The sequence below is a fragment of the Grus americana genome, chromosome 5, assembly GCF_028858705.1.
Source record: "Grus americana isolate bGruAme1 chromosome 5, bGruAme1.mat, whole genome shotgun sequence".
Taxonomy (NCBI): Eukaryota; Metazoa; Chordata; class Aves; order Gruiformes; family Gruidae; genus Grus; species Grus americana.
The window spans coordinates 45,006,712-45,032,020 of NC_072856.1; the positions used below are offsets into that span (position 1 = coordinate 45,006,712).

The 25,309-nt window shown below is 45.1% G+C and overlaps 3 protein-coding genes across 13 annotated transcripts in view; 2 read left to right on the forward strand and 1 right to left on the reverse strand.

Moving 5' to 3' along the window:
- The window catches only part of AREL1 (apoptosis resistant E3 ubiquitin protein ligase 1), a 42,866-nt gene extending 41,212 nt beyond the window's left edge, over window positions 1-1,654 (reverse strand). For all 4 annotated transcript variants that reach the window (XR_008577290.1, XR_008577291.1, XM_054826851.1 and 1 more), the window contains exon 1: window positions 1,557-1,654. The gene's annotated coding sequence lies outside the window, so the exon portion shown is untranslated. The remainder of the gene's footprint in view (window positions 1-1,556) is intronic.
- Window positions 1,655-1,680: 26 nt separating this feature from the next.
- FCF1 (FCF1 rRNA-processing protein) lies at window positions 1,681-7,511 on the forward strand. Its single transcript, XM_054826868.1, has 8 exons — window positions 1,681-1,733; window positions 1,814-1,881; window positions 2,023-2,094; window positions 2,351-2,499; window positions 2,946-3,018; window positions 3,889-3,976; window positions 4,426-4,520; window positions 5,807-7,511. Exons 1-8 carry the CDS (start codon window positions 1,731-1,733, stop codon window positions 5,853-5,855), a joined length of 597 nt encoding a protein of 198 aa, XP_054682843.1. The 5' UTR covers window positions 1,681-1,730; the 3' UTR covers window positions 5,856-7,511.
- A 4,134-nt stretch (window positions 7,512-11,645) lies between these two features.
- YLPM1 (YLP motif containing 1) overlaps window positions 11,646-25,309 on the forward strand; it is a 51,683-nt gene continuing 38,019 nt past the window's right edge. For all 8 annotated transcript variants that reach the window (XR_008577439.1, XR_008577440.1, XM_054828364.1 and 5 more), the window contains exons 1-4: window positions 11,646-12,753; window positions 17,642-17,884; window positions 18,806-19,000; window positions 20,238-20,980. Coding sequence is in view for 6 of the 8 variants with exons in the window: in XM_054828364.1 (XP_054684339.1) it covers window positions 11,704-12,753; window positions 17,642-17,884; window positions 18,806-19,000; window positions 20,238-20,980 (2,231 nt within the window). In the remaining 2 variants the exon portion in view is untranslated. The remainder of the gene's footprint in view (window positions 12,754-17,641; window positions 17,885-18,805; window positions 19,001-20,237; window positions 20,981-25,309) is intronic.

The following is a 25,309-nucleotide window of genomic DNA, read 5'->3' on the forward strand; positions in this document are numbered from 1 at the left end:
ACTGGAATCTCTTATATGCATTTACACACAAGCCCAATAAAATAGTGGCAACAGGAAAAAAAAAAAAAAAAAAGGAAGACTTTTGCCAACCGCCTAAGGACTTTTCATTGCAACAGAACCACCATCAGAGCTGTCGGCTCCTCCCGTCCCCCTCAAATGCAGCAAACCAGCCAGATGGCAACTTTCAGGCCAGTCTGATCTTGACACCAGATCTGCTTCCCAAGCCAGAACAACATTCAGTCACTTGCCACCCTACACACCCGTGGGGAAAGCAGATCACCCCCTGCCTCCTCAATTATTTCCTTCAGCCAAAACCATTCAGGTCACTTAAATAGCATCAGGGGACCTCCACCAACTGCATTTCCTCAACCGACAATTAAACCTGATACAATTACCCAGGCAGAAAACTCAGCCGTTGTTCCCCGTAACAAACCCAGTTCTCCTTTCAGTCTAATTTTCTTCCTTGTTGCCAGAGCCTTAGTCACAGTTCTACTGAGGCCAGCGCTTCAGGAAAAAGCTCCTGCGTAGTACCTCATTGGCTGTATAGCTGCTTGTTCTGACCAGCACACCAGATAAAACCGGTTGCATTTGGAAGATACCAACAGCTACAAGTTCTCACTAATCCAAGAAGCTTGCACGAGAAAGGTACAACAAGGAGGCCTCTCCCTCACCCTTCCCTGCACAGGGCACTAGAAACCAAGCGCCCAGGACTAGTCCAAGACCTTGGAGAACGTTTCCTTACATCTGCAGAAAAAATATTCTAGGTCAGACTACACCATTAAGGCTGCAGAAAACACAGATTAAATTATGCTCATTTGCTAGGGTTTCAGGTCACTAATGTTGGCAAGATCTACAGATAAAGGCAACCCACTGCTTTTCATGAAGAAGTTCATGAGCTAGAGCGCAGCAAAGCCAGCATTGCATTAATTCTTCAAAACACGCCAGCCCAGCAAGCTTAAAAAAGTGGGCTGAAGACCTCCGTAACCTCCCAGCTCCGCAAAACAGAAAAGAAAGGGGAAGGAGGGTGATCGGTGCTGCGGTTCCCCCTCCAGCCCGCACCGGCTGTGGCTCGGCGAGGCCACCAAACCCCGCGGCCTTCCCCCAGGCGCCAGCCCCCCTCAACCTACCCGACGTGCCACCGATACACCGACAGCGCCGTGCAAACGGCACGGCTAAACCAAAAGGGAAAGCTGGAGGCCGCCGCGCTTCCCGCCCCGGGGCAGGCAGAGCCCGCTCTTCCGGCTCACCGGGAGCCCCGGCCCCGACCGCCACCACCCTCCCGGGCCGGCAGAGCGGGGACCCCCGCCGCGGTAGCACCGGGCCTGCCAGAGGCAGCGGCGGGGCGTCTCCCAGCACGGCCGCCCCGGGCCGGCAGCGGGTCCGCCCGCGCCCCTCCGGCTGCCACCGGCGGCCGGCCCGGAGCACCCCCCCGGGGAGACGCCTGAGCACTGCGGGGCGGCTGGGCCACGACCTCGCCCCCGGGAGCCCCGCTGCCCCCGCCGGATCCCGCCCTCCCCTTCCCCCGCGGCGCGGGAGGGGGCGGGGAGCGCCGTTACCGAGGGGTCCGGCGGCAGCCGCGACGTCAGGCCCGCTCCTGCGCGCGACCAGCACGGACTCCCACTGCCCCGTGCTGGCGGCCGGAACTGACGTCACTCCTGGGCCTTCCCGGCAGGGCGGAGTGCGATGACGCTCGTGGCAGCACCGGAAATAGCGGCGGCGGTGGCGGCAGCATGGTGAGCCGGGATCGGGCTGGGGGGAGCCGGGTTGGGGTCTTTCCCCAGCTCATCGCGGCTGCACGTCCATCTCTTTGCAGGGGAAGCAGAAGAAGGCGCGGAAATACGCGGTCATGAAGCGCATGATCAGCCTCCGGGACCAGCGCATGTGAGTGCGGCCGTGGCTGGGCCCGATCCTAGGCGGGGCCCCGGAGCGGGAGGGGATCCCGGCCCAGGCCTCTCCGCCGCTGGCCGCCCTTCCCTGCCGCCCCCCCCGCCCCGCCTCAGGAGTGCCTGTGTTTCTCTGCAGTAACGAGAAGGAGCGGGCGAAAGCCCCCGTGAAGAAGAAAGAGGACCCGAGTGCCATCAAGGAGCGGGAGGTGTAAGTGCTGCCGACGCTTTGGGGAGGGCCGGCCGGCCGCGCTGCAACCAAGGGCATTTCTGAGCAAAGCTGTCGAGCGGGAAACGGTGCCCCAAGCAAGGGAGTGGGTTTGGGAGGCGGCAGGAGGCCTGACAGGTCATCCTCCCGCACTGCCTTGTGTGGTTTCTGCTCGTTACCCTTCATTCTGTGCGAGTTGTAGGATTGGATATGTTATTAATTACAATTAACCGATTTGCATTCTTTGTCTTCCTGGCAGCCCCCAGCATCCCTCTTGTTTGTTCTTCCAGTATAACACGCAGTTGGGCCCCCCTTATCACATCCTGGTTGACACTAATTTCATCAACTTCTCCATCAAGGCCAAGCTGGACCTAGTGCAGTCAATGATGGACTGTCTCTATGCCAAGTGTGAGTGTCTGCATCACTTGCAGCTTCTTGTGGACTACGTAGTGCCATGGTGTGCTCATGGTGTGCTTTATCCACCTCATATCAATAGCCAAGGATAACAAAAATCTTGAAAAAAAGATATGTGCTATAATCATCAAGTTCATTGTTCATGGCTATGGTAACCCTGGAACCATCTTTGGTTTTAGTCAAACAATGGTCTTAAATGCTAATGTCAACAAAGGTAACGCATTAATAACTTAAAAATCTAAAATTACCATGGCACAGTCAAACTCAGCGGCTCTACATTTCGTCACTTCGCAAACTTATCAGTTCTCCTAAGTTTAAAATTGTAAGTAATATGTTATAGAGTTCTATGATAGTTAACTGTTCCCGGGCATGTGGGCAATGCTGTAGGGGTCTGTAAAGAAATACTGCTTGGTTTTAATACAGGCTTTTTTTCTATGTAGGTATTCCATGCATCACAGATTGTGTAATGGGTGAAATTGAGAAGTTAGGACAGAAGTACCGTGTGGCATTAAGGTAGGTGTAGGGCATTGTCTGTTTCTAGACCTTACATATTTCAATATAAATAAATGAAAAGCACTTTCCATGACGGTGCTCTTGCACTAGAGGGTGGTGATCTGTATGATGGCTCAAGTTTTAGGTTTGTTTTTTTTTTTTTTAAACTAAATGCTAGGTATAAGTGCACAATATTGATCTGTAATTTTTTTTCCCCTAAGACTTTCAAAATAACGCTTCCTCCTGTTTCTCAAAATATATCTAGATTTATTTTTTTTAATTACAGAAATTTCTAAAAATAAATAAATTACCCACATCTTCTGGAAGCTCATGTTATTCCTGTAGGAGTAGCTAGCACATACTGATAATCTAGAGCCAAGTTATTGTGTGATCTGTAAAAAACTAGTCCGATGTAGTTCGTGCTCTCCAGGTGCACCAGTCAGATGTATTGTTCTTTATTTTTTTATTTTGTCGTGTTGTGTTGTAAAGTATCCAAGTTCATCCCTTAAACAGCTTTGATGTTCCCCTTTAGAGAGGAGGTGAAGCATTCCTATATGCATGGTACGAAAGATCAGTTACTAGGAGAAGTTCTAGTTCTTCCCACAGACATCTTGTTTCAAATGACTTTGTTAGGCAAGAGCCTAACATTGTGGGGATCTTGAACCCAACTAACGAGTACTAAGAAATACTTAACCTCTAGTAATTAGCCAGACAAATTGCATTCTTTTTTTGCTCCTCATTTCAATTGATTGTTCTGTACTGTTCAGTCCATCCCTTCAGCTCTTGTTTTGAGAATAACATGCTGTGTATCATAGAAAGGGGCGTTCCTCCATACTGTGTTACTGCACACTCTGGCCTGATTGCTGTGTGCTGCCTTATTTGTCCCCACAGAATTGCCAAGGACCCTCGCTTTGAACGCTTGCCATGTATGCACAAAGGAACCTACGCAGATGACTGCTTGGTACAGAGGGTCACGCAGGTATTTCTGTTCCTGAAATTTTCTATACTGTGCTAACATACTAAAATTTCCTGAACCCTCCTAGTTACTGATGACTTACATTTCCCACAAAGTAACTGTAAAATCTCACTAAGGGGCAGTTTCAGTCCCTAGCACAACTTTGTTTGAAGCAGGGTATAGTTTTCCCTGAGCATTCTTGTATAGGACAGCATCAAGGAGCACTTAGGATGGAAAGGCTGTCAGCTAGGAAGGCTGGACAGACTTTGGGTGTTTCTACGAGTCTTATTTTGATGAGTGGGAGGATGTCACTAGTCCGCTGTGGAGTTCCATACAAATCCTACTAATGCGTTGCTAAGGACTTGTAGGCCTCTTACGTTAAATGAGCTCACTGAATAGAAGCTTTTGCTCAGCTTTGTCTCCTTTCTGCAGGTTCACTGGTGTTGAATCTGACTCACCTCTTTTTTTTGCAGCACAAGTGTTATATTGTGGCCACAGTGGATAAAGAGCTCAAACGGAGAATACGAAAAATCCCAGGAGTGCCTATAATGTATATTTCCAGGCACAGGTAAGGGACCTCGGACAGGGAGGAACACTGCCTGGCAGAATTCTTGTCCAACAGGTACTCTGTCACTGCGTGCTTCTCTCCTGCGTTATCTGTAGTACAGGCTGCAGTAAAGGGCCTAGTGTTTGCCCAGAAGTAGAAGTACAGCTGCTGCTGGGAAGAGACTAGTCACAGATCCACTTTTATTGCAGTCTACATGTTCACTTGCTTTGACCTGAAAAACTAGTTTCCTTGAGGCCAGTGTTTCCATAAATCAGTTTTGCTTACCAGCAGCAGGACTACCAGGCAAATGCATTCTACAGGTTCTTGAGGAAAAGAACCATGCTTGTTCCATATTCTATTTGGTAGCTTTGTGTACCCTCAGCTAAGAGATTGAATTTGCTTCTTAGATAAAAACCAAACCAACTCAGAAGGATGCTAGTTCAGCAGTTTCAACGCAACAGATTTTTCCAGTATCTGCAAGTACTGGCTCATTTTAGTTATTTATTTTTAATATGCAGTAGGACCAATGATCTACTGTAAAAACATTTGCTTAAATTAATTTCCTGTTCTTTTCAAAGCACTAGTAAAGCCTAGACTAAGAAGACTTTACTCACCTTTGTTTGTCATATCCAGTGTTTTAATATTTCGTCTACATAATGTACAGCCCAGAAGATTTATCTCGCATAGAACCTACGCCAAATCGTTTCACGCTATGGTAGATATGTTTGCTAAGGAGAGAAGTCAGGATGTGGAGAGAAAAGGGCCAAAGTCTTCAGATGGGATGGGAGAGATACTGGAAAGGAGTCAGGTGCTAGCAGTGGAGACAATGACTCTAGTAGTATGCAGACAGAGCAGTATGTCAGAAACGAGGAGGTTCATTGTTATAAATACGTAAAGTCTTAACTGATCTATAATTAAAAAGTGGCTCAGAAGATACTTTCTTCAAAACATCTTTGCCCCGTATTCACTGTGGCCATCAATTGTAAGGTGAATGGCCAAAGTTTAATTCTCTGTGGTGGTCTGCTCTTAAATCCTAAGTCAGATCTTACAAAAAACGCCATTTTTTTTCCTTTTCTGGAGACGGTGAGGTTTTGAGATGCCCAATTTCTGAGTTTGAGGTGAAGGATAACAACCTTATGAAGACTTTTCACTTTCAGAAGTAATATTTTTCTTCCTGGGAATCTGAGCTGCAGATAGAAATGCAACAAAGCTTCTTGCTGTTCAGCCTGCCTGTAAGCCTGTTGCAGCGTGGGGAGGGCAGCAATGTGGAATAAGTTGTCTTCAGAGGTTTTCCCTTTCTTTCTCAGGTACAATATTGAGAGGATGCCAGATGACTATGGAGCTCCTCGATTCTAACCTGTCCAGCCAAGCCGTCGATGCCATGGCTCTGAGCCAGGATAAGGGTCCCTCTGTTTCCAAACCACCTGCTTTCTTTTTTGCTGGGACTCTGCTCATAGGACTGTGGGTGACATTGGACTGACTTCATAGCCTTGATCTAAGAAAAAGCTACTTGGAAGACTCTGTTTTTATTCATCCTTGTTCTGACTTGATTGACCTGATTACCTATACCTGGGAGAAGCATATAGGAAGGAGAGGATGGCAGTGTCCTGAACATGCCTAACTCCCTCTTCATTGGGATCATTGGAAAAAGTGCTTTCAGCATTCTGAATTAAATATTGGTGATGCAACTCTGGCTGAGTATGAAACCACAGAAATTTTAGAAGTTTCTTATTGCTGCACCTGCAGCAGGACAAGTATTCCTCTGGGAAAGTCCTTCACACCTGTCCCACGAGCAAATCGGAATCTGGATTCTGGACAAAAGCTGTCAAATCTGCACCAGTTGGCATGCTTTCTCAGGACCAGTGGTCTGGAAGATTTTCATTCAGAATTGATGAGCTTTTATTCAACTGTACAATGAATGAAACCGGGTTAAGTGTCCTGCCTAGATTCCCGTGTCTGTACTGGGTTAGCTGGCAGCTCAGTCCTTTTGCTTATATGCAGAGTGATGGCAGGAGGGCAGGGCTGGGTTGGGACAGACCTCTCCCTGTTGTTTGCTTGGCACCTATGCTCCCCAAAGCCTTACCCCTTTCATTTGGTGTCAGGGAAGAACAGGAAGAATTTGACAGGAAGACGTCAAACGGTGAAAGGTATTAATGTGGGCTGGGAGCAGAGTAGGTGGGGAGAAGTGGAGAAATGGCTGTGGATCAAGAGAGTCTCACAGAGACTTGCAGCATTCATTGCAGGGAAGGAAGTGATCAGACCAGGGAGGGCAAAGAGTGGTTAAGCCACATGGAGAAGTGCAGTGGAAAAAATATTTCAAAGCTCTAACTCTGCATTCTCCTATCTTCTCCATTACTCTTTAATTTTTAGCAGTATTATTTGCTCTTCTGATCTCTGCTCTGGAGTGAGGAGAATTGTCTTAAGACCGAGAGGTGAGAGAGAATCACCAGGTCACCAGGGGCCAATATGCCGTAGCGTGCTTCCTGGCAGAAACACTGCAGTTGGGGTATAGTAAAAGGGGAGACTGAAAATTTATATTCTTGCTATAATTAAGAAAATTTCCAGGCTTTAATAGAACTTTTATCCTGTGGTGCCTTACACTGGTCCAGGCTGCTGAGAATAGCTGAACTCAGATGTCTATATGCTGGGTAGCATAGAGTGAAGATGATACCTCTCCTCTGCTAATCACTTCCTGTCCTTGGGAGATGCCCTCATGTGCTAATAATTTCCTTGCCAGCACCCTGCCCTCTACAGATATTGCAGGAAACTTTGGGAACTCATCAGTCTTACCCCTTGAACTATCTCTGCTTGCTGCAGGCTCACCTACTAAACTCATCGCTGAAATAGCAGCATACTGACACTTTCAAAACATAGTCCCCTTCCCAGCTATCACAATTGAAGTTTATCTTCTTCATCTCCAGCCAGGAAGAGGGTAGCCAACAACTCTGAGATTTTATACTTGGACTATAATTGCACATTTCAAAAATAATATCCTTATTTTTCTTCTCTTGATCCAAGTTTTCCACATTTCTTTAAGCTAAATGTTTAAGTGTTGTCATGGTGACGTGGTTCAGCCCCAGCCAGCAGCTGGGTGCCATGCGCTGCTCACTCACCCCTCCCCTGGCGGGCTGGGGAGGAGAACGGAAAAACAACGGCAAAGCCTCAAGGGTTGGGATAAGGGCAGGTTACTGGGACAGCAAGGGAGAGGGAAACAATCAACAACAGTACTGATAAAAGATATTCACAATGGGTGATAAGAGAGAACAATTTACCGATCCTACCCGATGACTACCGACTGGACACTCAACCTGTCCTGAGCTGCGCTGAACCTGCTCCTGCCTGACTAGCCCCCTTTTATGGTGAGCATGATGTCACATGGTATGGAATAGCCCCCGGCCAGCTTGGCTCACCTGTCCTGGCTCCTTGTGAAATTAACTCTATCCTTGCCAGAACCAGGACACATGGACACTTGAAGACCATGTTTAGACAAATGAAGACTGAGAAACAGTTGTATGATTAGATTTGTGTAACTTGGTTTTCAGCATAATTCTAGTTTTGAAAGACTTCTTCAAGTACAGAGTTAACTAGAATTGTTCCTGTGCAAATAACTTCACTTGAATTAACCTAAATTGAAGGAGACTGGAGAAGAAAGAAATGGTTGCTGATGGTAATATTTGATAGACACCTTCCTGGTGCCGGAGAAGAGGTCAAAGGCACAGCAACATGATGAATTTGGGGAATGTCTGCCTGCCAGCAGAATGCTTCTTGGAGGGACTTAACAAAAATATATGTATGTAGCATAAACCGGTAGTAGGAATCAAAGCAAATGTGCCCATTTACTGAAGTCTTTTACTCCTTAAACTAACGTTCCTTGTAATCTGCCTTCCTTGTTTTAGTAACAGGAGGAGGAACCTAGAATAGGCATAAGACAATTCCTAAGAAGTGTTAAGAGGATTGGAGGATGAGCAGCAGAGAGAAAGTATTGGCATTGAGCAAACCCATCAGGAAATTTTCATGAATTGGGTATAATTGGCAAGACAGGAAAAGAGTATTAACTCAAGGAGCCTGGTCAGAAGAGAAACACAGGACAGGAAAGGACCACCCGAGTTACCAAGTGCTTCCCCTGCAGTCCCAGGGCACCTGTGTACCAGACACCAAGTTCACAGGGAAACATTTACTCCATGCACACCATGGCATCCCAACCTCAGATCCAACTTACAGTATGTCAAAGGAGGAAAGATCATTATCTGTATAACAGGAGTTTGGTAAGCGAGAATGCTTTGGTATTTCTACTAATGCAAAACTCTGCCTGTCCAAACCAGAAGAGAAATTCTTTCCTGTCCCGACTCTGGCAGTTGGTTTAAACCTGCACACGAGTTAGATATCAAACAGATGCCTGCAATGTTTCTCAGTAACTAGGGAATCCAGCCTCCCCCATAACATCCTGTCTCTTGCTGTAGTCAGTTTCCATAGCTTCAGAAGACAGAGAAAACAATCAGAAGAGCCGCAAAAAGAAGGTCTGAAGTTATGTGAAGAATGGGAGAAAATAATTTCTGGTGGCCACCAGAAGACCCAAGATGCCTGCAGTGTTACCACCAGATGAAGTGAAGAAACTTAAGCTGTTGATCCAAGATGTGACACTGGTTAATTGATGGATAACGGAATAGTGGTAGAAGAGCATTTAGAAGCAGGAAGAGTATTAAAAAAAATAACTAAAACCAGCATGATGACATATATTAACATGACAGACTGTGAAAGAATAAGAGGGCATAATGTGGACTTAACAGTGTTGCTTTAGGACAAGGTAACATATGGTAAAACCAATGTATCTTGGCTGGCGGGAGTCAACTCTACTGCTGCCCAAACCATATTTGGGTATTGACAAAAGCATCTGTCAAGTTATCTGGAAGTTATGCTTTGGCCTCCTCAATGTAGGCTGGAAAACGGTTGCTACTGGAAAAGGTTGAGTACATGTATTTTTTCATAAGGAAAGTAAAAGGTTTATTCACAATATTGAGTAACCACAACAAACAGCAAGAATGTTGAGAGAGACCTGCCTGCAGGAAATGACCTTGAGTAAACTGATCACAAGAGAACTCACTTTGAGTGAACCGATCAGGAGGATAAATCAAAGGATGTTTACAACAGGAATGCCCTATTTTGAAAGGACAGACTTTTGCAAGCTTAGTGAGTAAACTGGCCCAGAGAGCTCGGGGCTATAAATGTTAAGTATGCGTACGATGTGGAGGAGATGGGGGCTAAAAGTACAAATGTTATCTGCAAGTCATACTCACTGCAAGAGAAGTCTTCGAAGAGCACCATCCTAGACAGAAAAAGATCAGTACTCGCCTCTAGATGAAAAGAAAGGATACTAAAGAATAGAAAAGACATATCTATGTGTATTAAGATAGTTTTCTTAAAGATTTGCATCTCATAACTTGAGTTCACACTCGACTTGAAGCTTTTCTTGTAGATTAATGCTGTATCACCTCTGTGAATTCCCTGGAATTTAACAACAAATGAACTCAAAGTCCAGCTTTTCCAGTAGAGAGGACAAAGCTTTTTTTCGACCTAACAATCTGGTTTTCTTGATTTTTCTCCTGATTGAAAAGTCTTTGGACTTTCCCTCCAACACCTGCCTTTCTCCACTGGCCAGGGATCCTTGATTTGCCAGCCATGATGAACATGAGAAAAATTGCTCAGGTTTTCTGTATTTGGGAAGGAGGGCAAACAGTGAGACACCACAATGTTGGTGCACTGCTGACCTAAACAAACTGATTCTTTCCTTCTACCTATCCAACATCTAGGGTAGAACTAACCTGCTCATGACAGTTAGGGTGGGAATTAGACCCCCCCAGGAAGTTTGAGGAGAAAATATTAAGAACCGACAGGTAGTAGGTAGGGACAGCAGGGGACTCAGAATCATGATGTGTTATCTGTCCTATTAAGAGACAAAAACTACCACTTGTGACCAAGGTGGACGGGCCACCTATACTTAACCCAGAAAAGGAATGTGTAATTTTATATATGTGTTTGATAAATAGCCACTAGACTTTGCTGCCCAGCTACTGGAATTCACATGCACAAGCCCTCATGTCTTTTCTCTACCACAGGAGTTAGCACTTTGCAGAAATCTTTGCTAACAGGTTACAGAACATATTTGTATGTTTAACTCATACTTTGGTGCAGGAAGAAAGAAATGCAAGAAAAAATTCTTCCCTGCTCCTCAGTGCATTTGCATCTGTAATGGATGAGGCAATTTCACACATCTGCTGCTCCATTCTCATTTTTGCCTCTCCAGTTTTTCTCCAGCATATTCACTGAAAACGAAGTAAACCCGTTCACATCATTTCTAGGGGGTGGATCACCAGGCATCGCCCCGTCCTTGCGCACCAGCCCTATACCGTTGCTCACAGGGCTGCAGAGCCCCTTTGCATCGGTGCACCTTTCCCGAGGCCTGGCTCAGCTGCGTTTATGGCCGCACTTAGTTCACCCTTCAACGGCTAACGACAATTAATTAGCTCTGCCATCGCACCTCGGGTCACCGACACCGGGTTTGCCAGAGCCCCGTGGGGCCGAAGCGGGGCGGTGACCCCCGCAGTGGGCCGGAGCCCCTACCGGCGGGCGGCAGCGGCACAGCCCCGGGGGGAGCGGTGAGTAGGCGCGGAAACATGGCCGCCGCCGGCACCGCCGCCTGCGCACCGGGGTAACCCAGGTCACCGGCGCCCCCGCCCCGGTGGCACCACGGCCTGCGGGAAGCCACCGGGGGCCGGACCAGCCCTACAGGGGCGCTTGCGGATGCGCGGCAGGACTCGGCGGCACCCGCCTGCTCCCGCCCCCCTACACAAAATGGAGCCCCCGCTCCCTCTCCCCTCCGCCGCGGTCCGCTCTAGCTCCCTTGTTGTCTGCCTCTCCCTGGTCCGAGGGACCGGCGGCGGGCGGGAAGCGGCGCTCTAGACCCGCCTCCGCCCCTCTCTATGCGCCCTGCCGCTGGGTTAGCGTCCTCCCTCCCGCCGTGGCGGCGCTGCCCGCTGGGTGGCGCGCTACCGGCGCCGAACCTCCGAGGGGGGGCCGCTCGACGCTCTAGCGCTCCACTCACGCTCTTCTGTCCGGGAGGGCGGCGCGCCTCGCCGCGCAGGCGCCGTGGGCTGCACGCGCCGCCGCGGCCTGTGGAAGCGCCGCGCTCCGCTCTTGCAGCCCCGCCATGTACCCGGCCTGGGGCTTGTATGGGGCGGCGGGGCACTACCCGCCGCCGCCCACCTCCATCCCGCCCCCGCCGCTGCCTATCCCTCCCCCCAGCGTGCCGCCTCCCACCGTCCCGCCGATGCCGCTGCCCAGCTACCCGCCGCCGGGCCCCGCGCCCCCCACCGCCGCCGCTCCGCCGCCGCCGCCCGCCGGTACCTCGGGGTTCTTGAGCCTGCAGGAGCAGCACCTGGCGCAGCTGCAACAACTCCAGCAGATGCACCAGAAGCAGTTGCAGTCCGTGCTGCTGGGGCCGCCGCCGCCGCCGGGGCCTCCCCCTCCGGGGCTGCCGCCGCCGCCGCTGCCCGGCTCCTTCACCGACTGGCAACAGCCGCCGCCGCCCGTGCCGCCGCCGGTCCGCAGCTACCAGAAGCAGTTCGCCCACCGCGAGCCGCCGCCGCCAACCCGCAAGCCGCCCGCCGCCGCCCGGGAGCGCGACGGCCAGGAGCCGCCGGGTGGGCACGGCGACTGGGGCGAGCCGGTGCCCTCATCGCCGGTGCCCATGGACATGGAGCTGTCCTCGCCGCCGCAGTCCCCGCAGCCCGCCGCCCAGGCCTACCTGCCCCCCGCCCAGGCCTATCTGCCGCCCCCCCAGACGGAGTCGTACCTGCCGCCCCCGGCCCAGCCGCCCCCGGCCCAGTCCCCGCCGCTTCAGCCCTACCTGCCCCGGGCGCAGGCCTCCCAGCCGCCGCCCTCCTTCTCCGAGCCCCCGCCCTCCTACCTGGAGCCCCCGCCGGCCACCGCCTCCCAGCCCTACCTGCCGCCTCCTGCCCAGGGCTACATGGCGCACCCCCAGCCCTACCTGCTCTCCTCCCAGGCCTCCCCTTCCCAGCCGGCTCAGCCCAGCCTGGCCCCCTCCATCCCTCCCCCGGCCAAGCCATCGCAGGCCCATTTCCCCCCGCCCCAGCCGTCCCTGCCCCTGCCCGCCGCTGCCCAGCAGGAGGCCGTGCAGGGTACCGCCAAGGAGGCCGGTGGTACGGAGCAGCCGGACCCCTCCACCATGACTCCCCAGGTAAGGCATTGCTGCCGCCGCACTCACCCCTGCGGCCCCGGCTGGCAGCGGGGAGCTGCCAGGGCAGCGGTGACGATTAACCGCTGGCGGGTACCGGGTGTTGCAAAGGTCTCCGAGTAAGGGCAGTTAGTAAACACACCCTATTTGCATAATACTTAAAGGGTTTGAACGCAACTCTTGAAAGTCCAGGAATGGCACGGCTCAGGCGAGGCTCAGTTAATGCTTCTTTAACCAGTGGTGGCTGTCAGGATCTAACAAATCGTTATTTTTCAAGAGCAGATGAGTTCTTTTGGGAAAAGTCTAACTCCTGGCTGAACTTAATTTTCTTGGGGGGTTTGTTGGTGTCTGGAGAATTTTTTTCCAAATACAGCATGTGGGCAACTTGCACCAAACCTCTGTTGACTTCCTCCGGCCTATTTTGAGATATTGCATGTTGCAGGATGAGTGCCTCTTCAGTGATTCCTTCAGTTAGTTTTCTCACGAGGTCATGTTTCAGTTGTCTGTGTGACTAGAATTGTGACTATTTTAATCTTGTCATACATAGTTAAAGCTGCAAAAGAGTTTCTGTTGTAGTACATAGTTGCCCTCTACTTAGATGTTTTGTGCTGCATGTACTTGATCTTGCAGTATAAAATCGTATGAGACATTGGAGGGAAATGTTCTGAAATGCTTCTGAAGTGAAAAATGCTCTTACTGTTAATGCTGTGTGCTTTTTATGTGTAGGTTAGGGCCAAAATGCCTGTAAAATGTTCGCATGCTTCACTTGCTAAATGTGAGCAGTTCTAGTGAAGTTGATGTGACCGTTACATGCATTCAGTTAGGGACAATCCAGTTGCTTAAGGTTAAGCATGCACAGAGAGACATGCGTGTTGAGGTCCTCAGCTGTGTATACACGTCAGATTCACTGAGGCTTTTGCATGGGTTTAGGGTTAGTTTGTAGAGATCTAGCTGCAAGAACAAAGCTGAAGTGCATGCTTTATTTTGACTTTACTTAAGTTTAAAAGACCTCTGGTTTTGGCAAATTGATACTAGGATTCTGATTTGAAGCTGAGCTTGCAAAAATCCTGTTGTGTCATATTGAAGTTACTGACACTGTAAATTTGTTAATCGTTGGGACACCTTTTTAATTGTATCCATTACCAATACCTGAATACGTTTGGGAACATATAATTTTTAAGTTTGCACCATGTAACTAATCACTGCCTAGCAAAGTGGTGCTTTCAGGTCATGAATTTAATTTTACAAAGGTTTTGGATAGTACTAGTTAGTATTTTACAGTGATAGCAATGGCACTCACTGATTTTTTTAATGACAAAACCAAAACCTTGAAAAATCAGGTGTAAAAAGTGTTGTTAATTCGGTACTGTGACAGCTTGCTGACTTCTTAAATTATTGAACTCACAATTGAACAGTAGACTGTAATTCCTCCCTCCTTATGTAGCGTGAAATGCCATTAATGTTATTTAATTGTTCCTCAACCACTGTCTCCTTTCCAGAAGAGTTGCAAGTAATGTATTATTGCAGTGCATACATAGAAGAAGCAGAATACTGCTGAAGTTTACATTGTCTGGTTCATGACTGTTTATACAAACAGCTTCTCTCTGGAGTAGTTTGTTTACATTTATGCACAATTCAGTGTTAATTCAAAAGGAATATGGTACTTTGGTCATAAATTTGTTATAACAGATTGATATGTTTTTGGCTGTCTTAGGCTGTAAAATGGGACAGGATTTGGAGCACCAAGTCCTTACACAATAGGAATAGGAAAAGCAAAGCATAGTGGTGCTTTCTTGCTAATGATCTTAAAAGCGGAGTAGAGAAATACTGTAATTTGTCATTTATAAGATCCTATTAAGCTTTTGTTTAATAGTTGAAAACAATTATTTCTGTTCTCATCCCACAGCAAAAGCGGCTGCAGCCAAATAGATCAGTGTTTTTCTCTTACCATAGAAAATATTATGCAATTTGCCATGAGTTAGTGTTTTATTGTTTCCCTTTCCTATCTAATAATAAGATACCACTCTTTGCCCTGACAGTATTGTGAGTTTAGTGTAGTTTCTTGCATAGGTGTACAGTTGGATTAAATTTCTGGATTCTTGTGTTTCTCTACAATCAGATGCGTTTTTTGTCAAGTCCGGTTAAAATACCTGTGGTATTTCATTAATGCTCCATCTGATATTTAGGTACTGTATGCTGCTGTTTATTCACAGTAGTAAGTAAACGTGGGAGTGCATCTGTACCCATAAATATGCATTTATCTACATCTGTTGAAGCTACCTTAACTTTACCATGTCACCTTGCAGCAGACTGCCGCACTCTTTAAAATCCCCCTTTTGTTTTATAAAAGGTGTGAAACCATTCTTTTGCTATCTTTACCAGAAAAGGGCTGAGTGTCCCCCAAAATAGGCATTATGTTATGGCCTGGGGTCACCTAAATTCATTTTCAAGTAGTCTTTTGGAGTGGGCTTTGTGTTAATGTTTTTGGTGGTATGTCCTGTGGTCAGGAGCTGATAGTGCTGGTTTCAGCATTCCCTGTACAATTGAACAGGGAATGCATAGTCTCTTGGTCAAAGATGGAAAAAGGCTTATGTTGGTGCTGGTGTGTTTCTTGGGCTTAAGGATTGTAACTGAACTTGGAGAATGACAGTCATCGTGAGGAGATAAGCACTCAAATAACTAAACTTCTCGTCATCTGGAATTTTCTACACTGGTGCACCTGTTTTGCTCAGACTAAGCTGTAGAAATCTACCTTTCCACTTCTCTCAACTTTTCAGATAGAATCTGCAATACGTGTGTCACTGACTTAATCTGCTGCAAAAAATAGGTGACAGGGTATTATCATAGCTCTTTGTGTGAACCCCTGGTCATATTATGAGTTCTAGCCCTTTGTCCAATTGGTAGAATCAGGAGGAAACAAAATGGGTCCATGGAGGCAACAATTTTATGGCAGTAGAACAGGTGCTCACCAAGCATAGCATCTAGTGCCATCCTGGTAAATCACCTTATAATGCCTTTTGAGAGGGATAGTTGAATCAGCTTTTGTATAGCTGGGGATGTATGCTCCTCCTTGGTGTTGAACGTTGCACTTATTACAGCATGTTGTTGAGGGTTTCTGAGAGAGTCCATGCTGGAGCTTGAATATATATCTTCCACCCAAACTCATGACAGCTCTTCTGAGTCATATTCTTGTTAAAAAGATTCTTGGCAGGAATTATGGCAGGATCAACCTAAAGTCCAAGAAGCATAGCCTCTCCTTTCATTGACCTCATCTCCAAGTTACAGTTCTACAGAAGTATTTTTTAAAAATACACCTCTGTGTTTAATTGTGTCTACTAGATTGCTACAGTAGAAAATGTTATTCCTGATTTGAGTGTGAGGTAGGCTTTTGGAGGAAGCTTGCACTTCTTTTCAACCTGTTTTAAGATCGGAAGGATGGTTCAGTTTTGAGAAATCTTATCAGACAGCACCTACCACTTTGTTGTTGTCATACTTCCATTATTTTAAAATAAGACCTGCATCTTTTAGATTCTTTTCTGTTTCTGAGTGGGCTTTATATAGATGTCTTTTCTTAACTCTGCATGCTTGGATGGAAGGGAAGAACAGATGATATGAAAGATGTAGAGCAGTCTCAGATTCTCAGAGGTGATGGAGTTGACATGAGAGCGCAAGAATGGTTGCACTAGGTCAGACCAAAAGTACAATATTTTATCATTCTGTCTTTGACAGTGACTAAAAGCAGATGTTAAGAGAATAACTTAAAAATCAAGTGTATAGTGATACTTCCCTAAAATATAGGAGCTACCTTAGCTATAACTGGTGTCTTTGTTTTTAAAATCTGTAGATCTTTCTTCTATGAGCTTATGGAGCTGTGCCTTCAATCCACAAAATTTCAGCCCTTGCAGTGGTCTCTGGCAGGGACTTTGGTAGCACAAGGCCGTATCAGGTGAAGAGCTGCTTCCTGTGTGTTTTAAATCTGTGTCCTGCTAGTCTGATTTTTCACGCCTGATATTTCTTGTATTGGAAGAGATACAAAACTGTAGGTTCCTATTCAGGTCTCTTTAAAATGCACCACTACTTAAGTGTTAAGATGCTTATCTTTAGTCTTTTATTCTTTATGTTGGTGGCAGCTTACAGTGTTTTGAAGCTACTTTCATCTACCCAAAGTACTCTAATTCTAGCCTGAAATATTTAAAACTGAAAGCTTGATCACTTCTTAAATGGATAATTTTTGAGGTGCAACCGTATCTATTTATCTCTTCAGCTGTTGAATGAATCAGAATTAATGAGAATTTAGATGATAAATAATGCTCACTATATGCTGGTACTGATTGTTCTTTTTCCTTTCCACAGCCTTTATTCAAACGTCTCCACCACAATTTCTCAGCTCTCACTTTTACTCTACTTGATGTCTGTGTTCTCTGATCGTCCTCTTCATCCTTTTTGTACATTGCCTCCTTTTTCTCTGTGCTGCTCCTTTACTCATGCTTGTCCTCCATTTTCCCTTCATTTTACCTAAGTTAGTCTCATAATAAATACCTATAGTTGTTAGGAATAAAAAATACTAAAAATAGTAAGTATGGTACTTATCACGTCTGTAGTAATTTGGCTTGCTATTGGCCATCTTTCTGCTTTTCGTTACTGTTCTCTTTAGTTGTAAGCTCTTTGAGGTAGGAAGTAAATTCTGCTGCAGGTACCATGCCTCACATAGTGGTTTCTGAAGTTCAGTTTGATCTTCTGACATCCATTGCAATACTATTGATGATGAAGTGAGTTTTCCCTCAAAACAGATTTTGAAACTTTTCTAGAATATGATTCTGGTGACTATTATGAAATAATTTTCATGTTTTTCCCCATGAAAGCTGTTTTAGAAAATTTCTGTCTATTGTAGGAACAGCAGCAATACTGGTACCAGCAGCACCTCCTTAGCCTGCAGCAAAGGGCAAAAGCCCATGCTCAGGGACAGCAGCAAATGAAAGGTCCAGTGGTGAAGGATGCATCTGAGCAGAGAGCGAAGTCTGAAGAAGGGAAAATGAGTGCTTCAACTCAGCAGTCTGAACCTCCTCCACTTAATGAATCCCTGCCTCCAGCTTCCAAAGATGACGAGTCTTCTCTTACATCTACTGAAACTCAGGTAGGCTTTGTAAAGTGGCTTTGCCACTCCATTTGTTGTGCTAGATGAGACAAAGAAACAGGAAAATAATGTCATCAAATTCTCATGTATACTGTGTAACAATAACTAAATATGGCAAAGCAATCTTAAAATAACATTTGCTAAGGCTACACCAATTAAAAAAATAAAAATACACTCCTTGTATATAGACTTAGATAGTCACCCGCACATGCACCAAGCAAGTCCAAGCTTGACTCACTTGCATCTTCCCCAACATTGTCATGTTTGTCTGTGAGAAAGATGAAAGTGCGAAATCAAGTACTCGGTAGATGAGGAATGCTATTTTTAAGACACTGTTTCTTAATTCCTCTCTGGCAGTTTGTCAATTCTGGCTTCCCTTCTCTCTGTATGTTATAGTTTGCCTGAAAGCCAAGAACTTTGTACAGAATATTTTTGTAAGCACGCTTAATGACAGCTAATATGTAATGGATGTAGGTCATGATTGATGTTTGAACAGATTACTGTAGGGTAGTAGATTACCCTGCAGCATGTGCTCCACTTTAACTTATAGTGTGTGGGTTCCTACCAAGTGGCAACAATAATGTACTTGGAGTTACTTTACCTCATCATGAAAAAGCACTGTTGTCTCATTATATTTGCTGTGAGCAACAGATAACAGATCTGCATTAATCTCTTTCCCGTAGGTAGTTTCTGTATGTATGAATACCCTAATTGCCATCAGCCTAACCTTTAGATCAGACTATTCACATTAAGAATAAATAAAAACCAGCCTTCCAGAAGCTGTGGGTGGCCAGAACACTGAAATACAGAGTGGTAAAATAGCAAACATTGAGAAAGTTCCTGTAAACTGGGTAGTGACCAAGTGTGGTTTTTTTCTGACAAAAGGAGCTTTCCTTTATTTATATTTGCCTTTTTCTCTAGCTCAATATTGAACCTCCCGATGACCCTGAGGAAGATTTGAGATTGCAGCAGTTGCAAGCAGCAGCAGCTCAATGGCAGCAGCATCCCCATCACCGGGTTGGATTTCAATATCAGAGAATAATGCAGAAGCATGCCCAGCTGCAGCAGATAGTACAGCAGTATCAACAGATCATGCAACAGCCTCCACACTTACAGGTGAAACACTGAGGAGATGGTGTTTGATTTACTTCCTGGATGACCTAGCACTCATGGTCTGCTGAAAAAACAAGTAATTGAATAATTCGTCATGGTTGGCTCATTTGTCTAGCTACTTTTTCTGCTTGGGTAGAAGTCTATATTCCCTTTTCCTACTGTCATTCAACTTCAGAATGAAAAAAGAATTGACAGATGGTGATGAAGTTTCAGTAGGATGAGAAATACAAGACTTCACACTTGTCGTAAGATTTTTCGGACATACCTGGGTGATACAGGAGTAAAGGTGAAGACAATATTGAATTTACTCAGCTTTGAATGTTTTACTGCTGGAGAAACAGTTCAGAAGAAAGGTTGGGTAAACAGACGATTGCATGGAGTAATTTGGTAGCTGCTCTCTTTTACAACATTGTGTAGTACAAAAATGAATGTGTACAATGATGAAGTAAACGTAGATGCCAAAAATATGCAGTTAAGTGAATTAAGAAAATCACTCTCACATTATTTTTGACTCATAGTGAATAAAATTAGAAGTCTAATAATGAGTTTGGATAATTATATCAGTGTTGCAACCTTTAAGCTTTTAAGCAGAAGTTGATTACTGTATTAGAGAGTTGAGTCAGCCTTTTCTGGATTGGTGGAGTTTGTACATTAAGCGTTTCTTTGTAGCTTGGCCTGTTTGCTTGTTTAAAAAAATGTCTTAAATGTAAACCCTGAAAATCTCGGACAAGATCAAGCCATGGATATTACAATCTGTATCTACACATAATGAAAGACAGTATCTCCTTGAAAGAAGCTTTATCGTGCAAGTAAGATGATCTGGCAAAGACTTAGAGAAAAATAATTGCTGACAGCTGAAGCTACTCTGAGCAGGTTAATAGCAGAAACTCAAACCTTGACAAATAGCCGTGTACTCTATATATCAAAAGCGTGAAGATTGACTTGGGATTTAGCCATTGTTAGAATCCAATAATAATACAGCTTGGAGCCCTTTGGTTATAGCTTTCTTCAGCTGTCCTGTTAAAAAAAAAAAGCCAAAAAGCACCTTTTATACATAAATATCCTCTAGTCTTAAAATGTTTAAATTGTCACAATGACTTTAGACATTGCAGTTGGTATTTGCTTCAGTGTAGGTCTTCCTCAGGCTTCTGCCCAAGGCAGAAATTGTGATATTCTGAGTGATCCTGAAATATGTGGCTCTGAAGATAACTAAGATGCTATTCTTGTCTTCTCGTTGCAGACAATGTCAGTGGACATGCAGCTGCGACATTATGAGGCACAGCAAAAACAGTTCCAGCAGCTTCATAAGGATTGGGAGCGATCAATGAACCAACAGTGGCAGCATCAGCTTCAAACCTACCCTCACAAAGACCAGCTTCAAGAGTATGAGAAACAGTGGAAAGCATGGGATGAACAGATGAAGGTCACTCAGTCCCATCTGCAGGAGAAAGTGAGCTCACTCCAAAATCTGAAGAATCAGTATCCTGCAAGTGTTTCGCTGCCACCTCCATTTGTTCCATATTCTCAAACCACTCAAGGTGGCATTCCTATTATGCCTCCAACTTTACCTTCAACTACACCTCCGCTGGTCCCCCCGCCTCTCTCTTCTGTTTCTCAGTTATCTAATTCCTCTGTCCCTTCAGGATCCAGTTCTCAAAGCAGTCAATCTACTGAGACACCAAGGCCAGCTCTGCTTCCCACCCCTGGTACCTATGCATCCAAAATAGCTAGTTCAACTGTCTATTCACCTTATCATTCTCAAGTAAGTTCATCCTTTGGCTCTTCAGACCACGGAAAGTCTCAAGTTCATCTTAGTAAACAAACTGTCTCTATTTCATCTGAGCAAGGATGTGGGGAACTGAAAGCCTCTTCTGCAGCATCTTCAACACATGCACCTACCATGCAGGATAAACCAGTGAGATCGGGTGGATTGCTTCCAGATCCTCCCAGATCAGCACGTTTTGAAGGACCCAGAGGCCCTAGGTAAGGATGTTTTTGTGGATTTGTACATGTTCCAGGCTACAAGACGTTCAGTGATATATTAGGAAATGAAACATATATCTTATTCTCAAATCTTTCTGAGGTCATGTGAAGTGTGCTTGTTTAGTAGAGGTTTCCTTTTTAATGTATGTGCACCATGCTCTGTATTTATCTTATTAAAGCAAGGATAGATAGATGCCTGTCACCTGAGCATTATCTAGAGTAGAATTTTTTTTTCTAGTAGAATGCTTGGGCACACCGCACCCTTTTCATTCCCAGAGACATAATATCCTTTTTGTGAAAACAGGAAAGCTGTTGTAAATATTTTATATATCTTTGCTGTCCTTAGTTTGAAGATGATAACTCACACTTGAAAGAGTGATCCTATAAGAAAAGTGATTTAAATTCCCAGCATTTTGTCTGTGGTACTTGGAACATAGTTTAGGAAAATCTAAAGCAAAACTGTTGAAGGATTGTATTTAAAGTGTTTCTATATATGGTAGCACTTTAATATAGGCATTCTGAAAGGGATTCAGGAAAGTATTCGGATATATATTCAGTTGAATACACTAATGTAGCTAATTACTGGCAATTTAGATGCGTGGTTTTTTTTTTTTTTTAGAAACAATAAGAAGTATTCTTTGTTTGTAATCCAAGACTTATTGCAGAAAGAAAAGAAAATTCAAAGCTCTTCACCAGTACTCTAACCCTAGTGTGCTAAAGTTCTGCAGCTGTATGATTTTCTATTCAGTGCCCTTTTCAAAATGGCTGTTTAGGAAGAGGGTTAGTGCTTGTCTTAAGTAGAAATCAATGGTTTTCTACACATGTAACATTATTTAGCATTCAAACAATTATAAACAAGAGAGAGAAGGAAATAAATGAAGATTTAAGCCTTAGGATCCTAGCATTAGGATTCTTTGCCACCTTTTATTTTGTATTGTATCGTGATGGTCTTGGTCTTGGAAGGTTGCTGTCTTTATCTTTTGGTAAAATACAGTTTTGTTAAAATTTAAATCTTCATTTTATCACATGGATGACCTGCTGCCTTACTGTAAAGCTACTCTAAAGCCAGTGTGCAGTGTCTTTTATGTGGTTTTATACCTGCTGTATGGTTTAATCCAAGCTCTTGTTTTGGAATGGTTTTTTTCTTTCATACTTGACATGATATCAGGTTGCAAAAACAACATCTGTTCTATCTGGCCATTAGTTCAAGCTGGGTTGATGTGATGCCTACTGAATCAAAGAACAGTGTTGTTCTGTTAAATTGTTTCTATCCTTACATACTCTGCTAGACTTGACAATCTTCATGTTTATTTCCCTTCTCTTTGCTTCCAAATGATCATCTATGAAGAAGAATTCATGAATTGCCAGCAATGTAGATGAATTTTTTATAACTTTGAATAATTTTCTCTACCTCCTGGTGGTTTTTAAAAAGTGTTGTTTCTGGTCCTGGAGATTTGTTGGATGTACAGTTTTGAAGAGTTTTCATGATTTGCTACCACACATCTTTTATGTGCGTTTAGAGCTCAGCAATGTGCAATGATAGGCTATGGATAATCAAAAATTTCTAGCACATACAGGAGCTTTGGTTTTGAGCGTACTTATGGTATTTAATTTACACTGTAACCTTTGTGCATTCCTATATTGTGATAACATGACCATTCCAGGGTTTTATCAAAGCTTTCCCAAAAACCTGTTACTGTTTCTTCTCAATGTAGTTAGTAGAAAAGTGTCCTAATAAATTTTTAACAGAACTTGGGATAAATTAAAAATGTTGTCTGTAACCTGCTGCTATCCCAGCTAAAAAGTCCTAGGTAATGACTAGACATATAAAAAGACACACACCCCCTTCATTTCTTTTCAGCAATTAGGTTTTCTCAAGAAACTCTAAAGAACAGGCTTAAACTAGTTTTCAGAATTTTGGGGATGAAGTGTGTCTTACAGTATCTAACCTTCTAGCTATACCTTCCATGTAAAAGTTGATCCTTTAAGTTATCTTGCCACTGTGCTTTGTAATTTCTTCTCTTTTTCTCTTCTTGTTCATCTTGACCTGCCCCTACCCCCCAAAAAAAGGCAGTTTACTGTGTTAACTTATCAGGATTATTAGAATTCTTTGAGGTTGTATAAATGATCTTGTTTGGTAAATCAGTCGCTGAAACAGTAAATTCTGCAACAAGTCAACTGCTGTTGGTAACTAGGTGATAATGAATCAGTATCCATAGAATCAGAATGGTTTGGGTTGGAAGGGACCTTTAAAGGTCATCTAGTCCAACTCCCCCTGCCATGGGACATCTTCAACTAGATCAGGTTGCTCAGAGCCCTGTCCAACCTAACCTTGAATGTTTCCAGGGATGGGTCATCTACCACCTCTCTGCGCAACCTGTTCCAGTGTTTCACCACCCTCATTGTAAAAAAAATTCCATCCTTATATCTAGTCTAAATCTACCCTTTTTTAGTTTAAACCCATTATCCCTTGTTGTATCACAACAGGCCTTATTAAAAAGTCTGTCCCCATGTTTCTTATAAGCTTCATTTAAGGTGGCCAAAAGGCTGCAATGAGGTCTCCTTGGAGCCTTCTCTTCTCCAGGCTGAACAACCTCAACTCTCTCAGCCTTTCCTGATAGGAGAGGTGTTCCATCCCTCTGATCATTTTTGTGGCCCTCCTCTGGACTCCTCCAGCAGGTCCATGTCTTTCCTGTGCTGAGGACCCCAGAGCTGGATGCAATACTCTAGATGGGGTCTCACCAGAGCAGAGTAGAGGGGGAGAATCACCTCCCTAGACCTGCTGGTCATGCTTCTTTTGATGCAGCCCAGGATATGGTTGACTTTCTGGGCTGTGAGTGCACATTGTTGGCTTATGTCCAGCTTTATCCACCCATACTCCCAAGTCCATCTCTGGAGGGCTGCTCTCAATCCCTTCATCCCCTGACCCGTATTGATTCTGGGAGTTGCCCTGGCCCATGTGCAAGACCCTGTATTTGGCCTTGTTGATCCTCATGAGGTTCGCATGGGCCCACTTCTTGAGCTTGTCCAGGTCCCTCTGGATGGCATTCCATCCCTCAGGCATGTCAACCACACCACTTGGCGTCATCTGCAAACTTGCTGAGGGTGCATTCAATCCCACTTTTTATATTATTTATGAAGATATTAAACAGTCCTGGTCCCAATACGGACCCCTGAGGGACACCACTTGTCACTGATCTCCCATCTGAACATTGAGCCGTTGACCACTACCCTCTGGATGTGACCATCCACCAATTCCTCATCCACTGAACAGTGCATCAAGTCCACATCTCTCCGATTTGGAGAGAAGGATGTTGTGGGTAACGATGTCAAAGGCCTTACAGAAGTCCAGATAGATGACATCTTTAGCTTTTCCCTTGTCCTCTGATGTAGTCACTCCATCATAGAAGGCCACTAGGTTGTTCAGGCAAGACTTGCCCTTCATGAAGCCATGCTGGCTGTCTCGAATCACCTCCCTGTCCTCCATGTGCTTTAGCATAGCTTCTAGGAGGATCTGTTCCATGATCTTCCCAGGCACAGAGGTGAGACTGACAGGTCGGTAGTTCCCAGAGTCCTCCTTTCTACCCTTTTAAAAAATGGGTGCAATGTTTCCCTTTTCCCAGTCACCAGGGACTGAAACCTGACTGCCTTGACTTTTCAAATATCATGGAGAGTAGCTTGGCAGCTACATCAGCCAATTCCCTCAGGACTTCAGGATGCATCTCATCAAGTTCTATAGACTTACGTACGTTCAAGTTCCTCAGGTGGTCGTGAACCTGATTGTCTCTTATAGTGGGAGGGACTTTGCTCCCCCAGTCCCTGTCTTGCAGCCCATCCCCTTGAGGGGTGTGGGAAGAGAGGTTGCCAGTGAAGACTGAGGCAAAAAAGTTGAGTACCTCAGCCTTCTCATCCATTGTTACCAGTTTGCCAGTTGTGTTCATCAGGGGGTACGCTTTCTTTGACCTTCCTTTTCTGGTTGGCATACCTATAGAGGCCTGTCTTGTTACTTTTTGCATCCCTTGCCAAGTTCAGCTCCAGCCGCACTTTGGCCTTCCTGATCCCATCCAGTGAGACACAACATCCCAAACATCCAAGCAACTTGTCTTCAGACATGAGTTCCTTACTTTGTGTAAAATGTTTGATTTGTTTTCATCTGTAATGTAAATCAATATTTGAGTATATACTTAGAGATTGGATTTTTTTTACTCAATCAGCCTTGTTAAATATGATTGCATGAATTATTCTTCATTAGTTTACCTGACCTATTTCCTCATATTCAAGCAATAGCACTTGTAGGTGGTCTCAAAAGGAATTAAAGTGATGCAATAA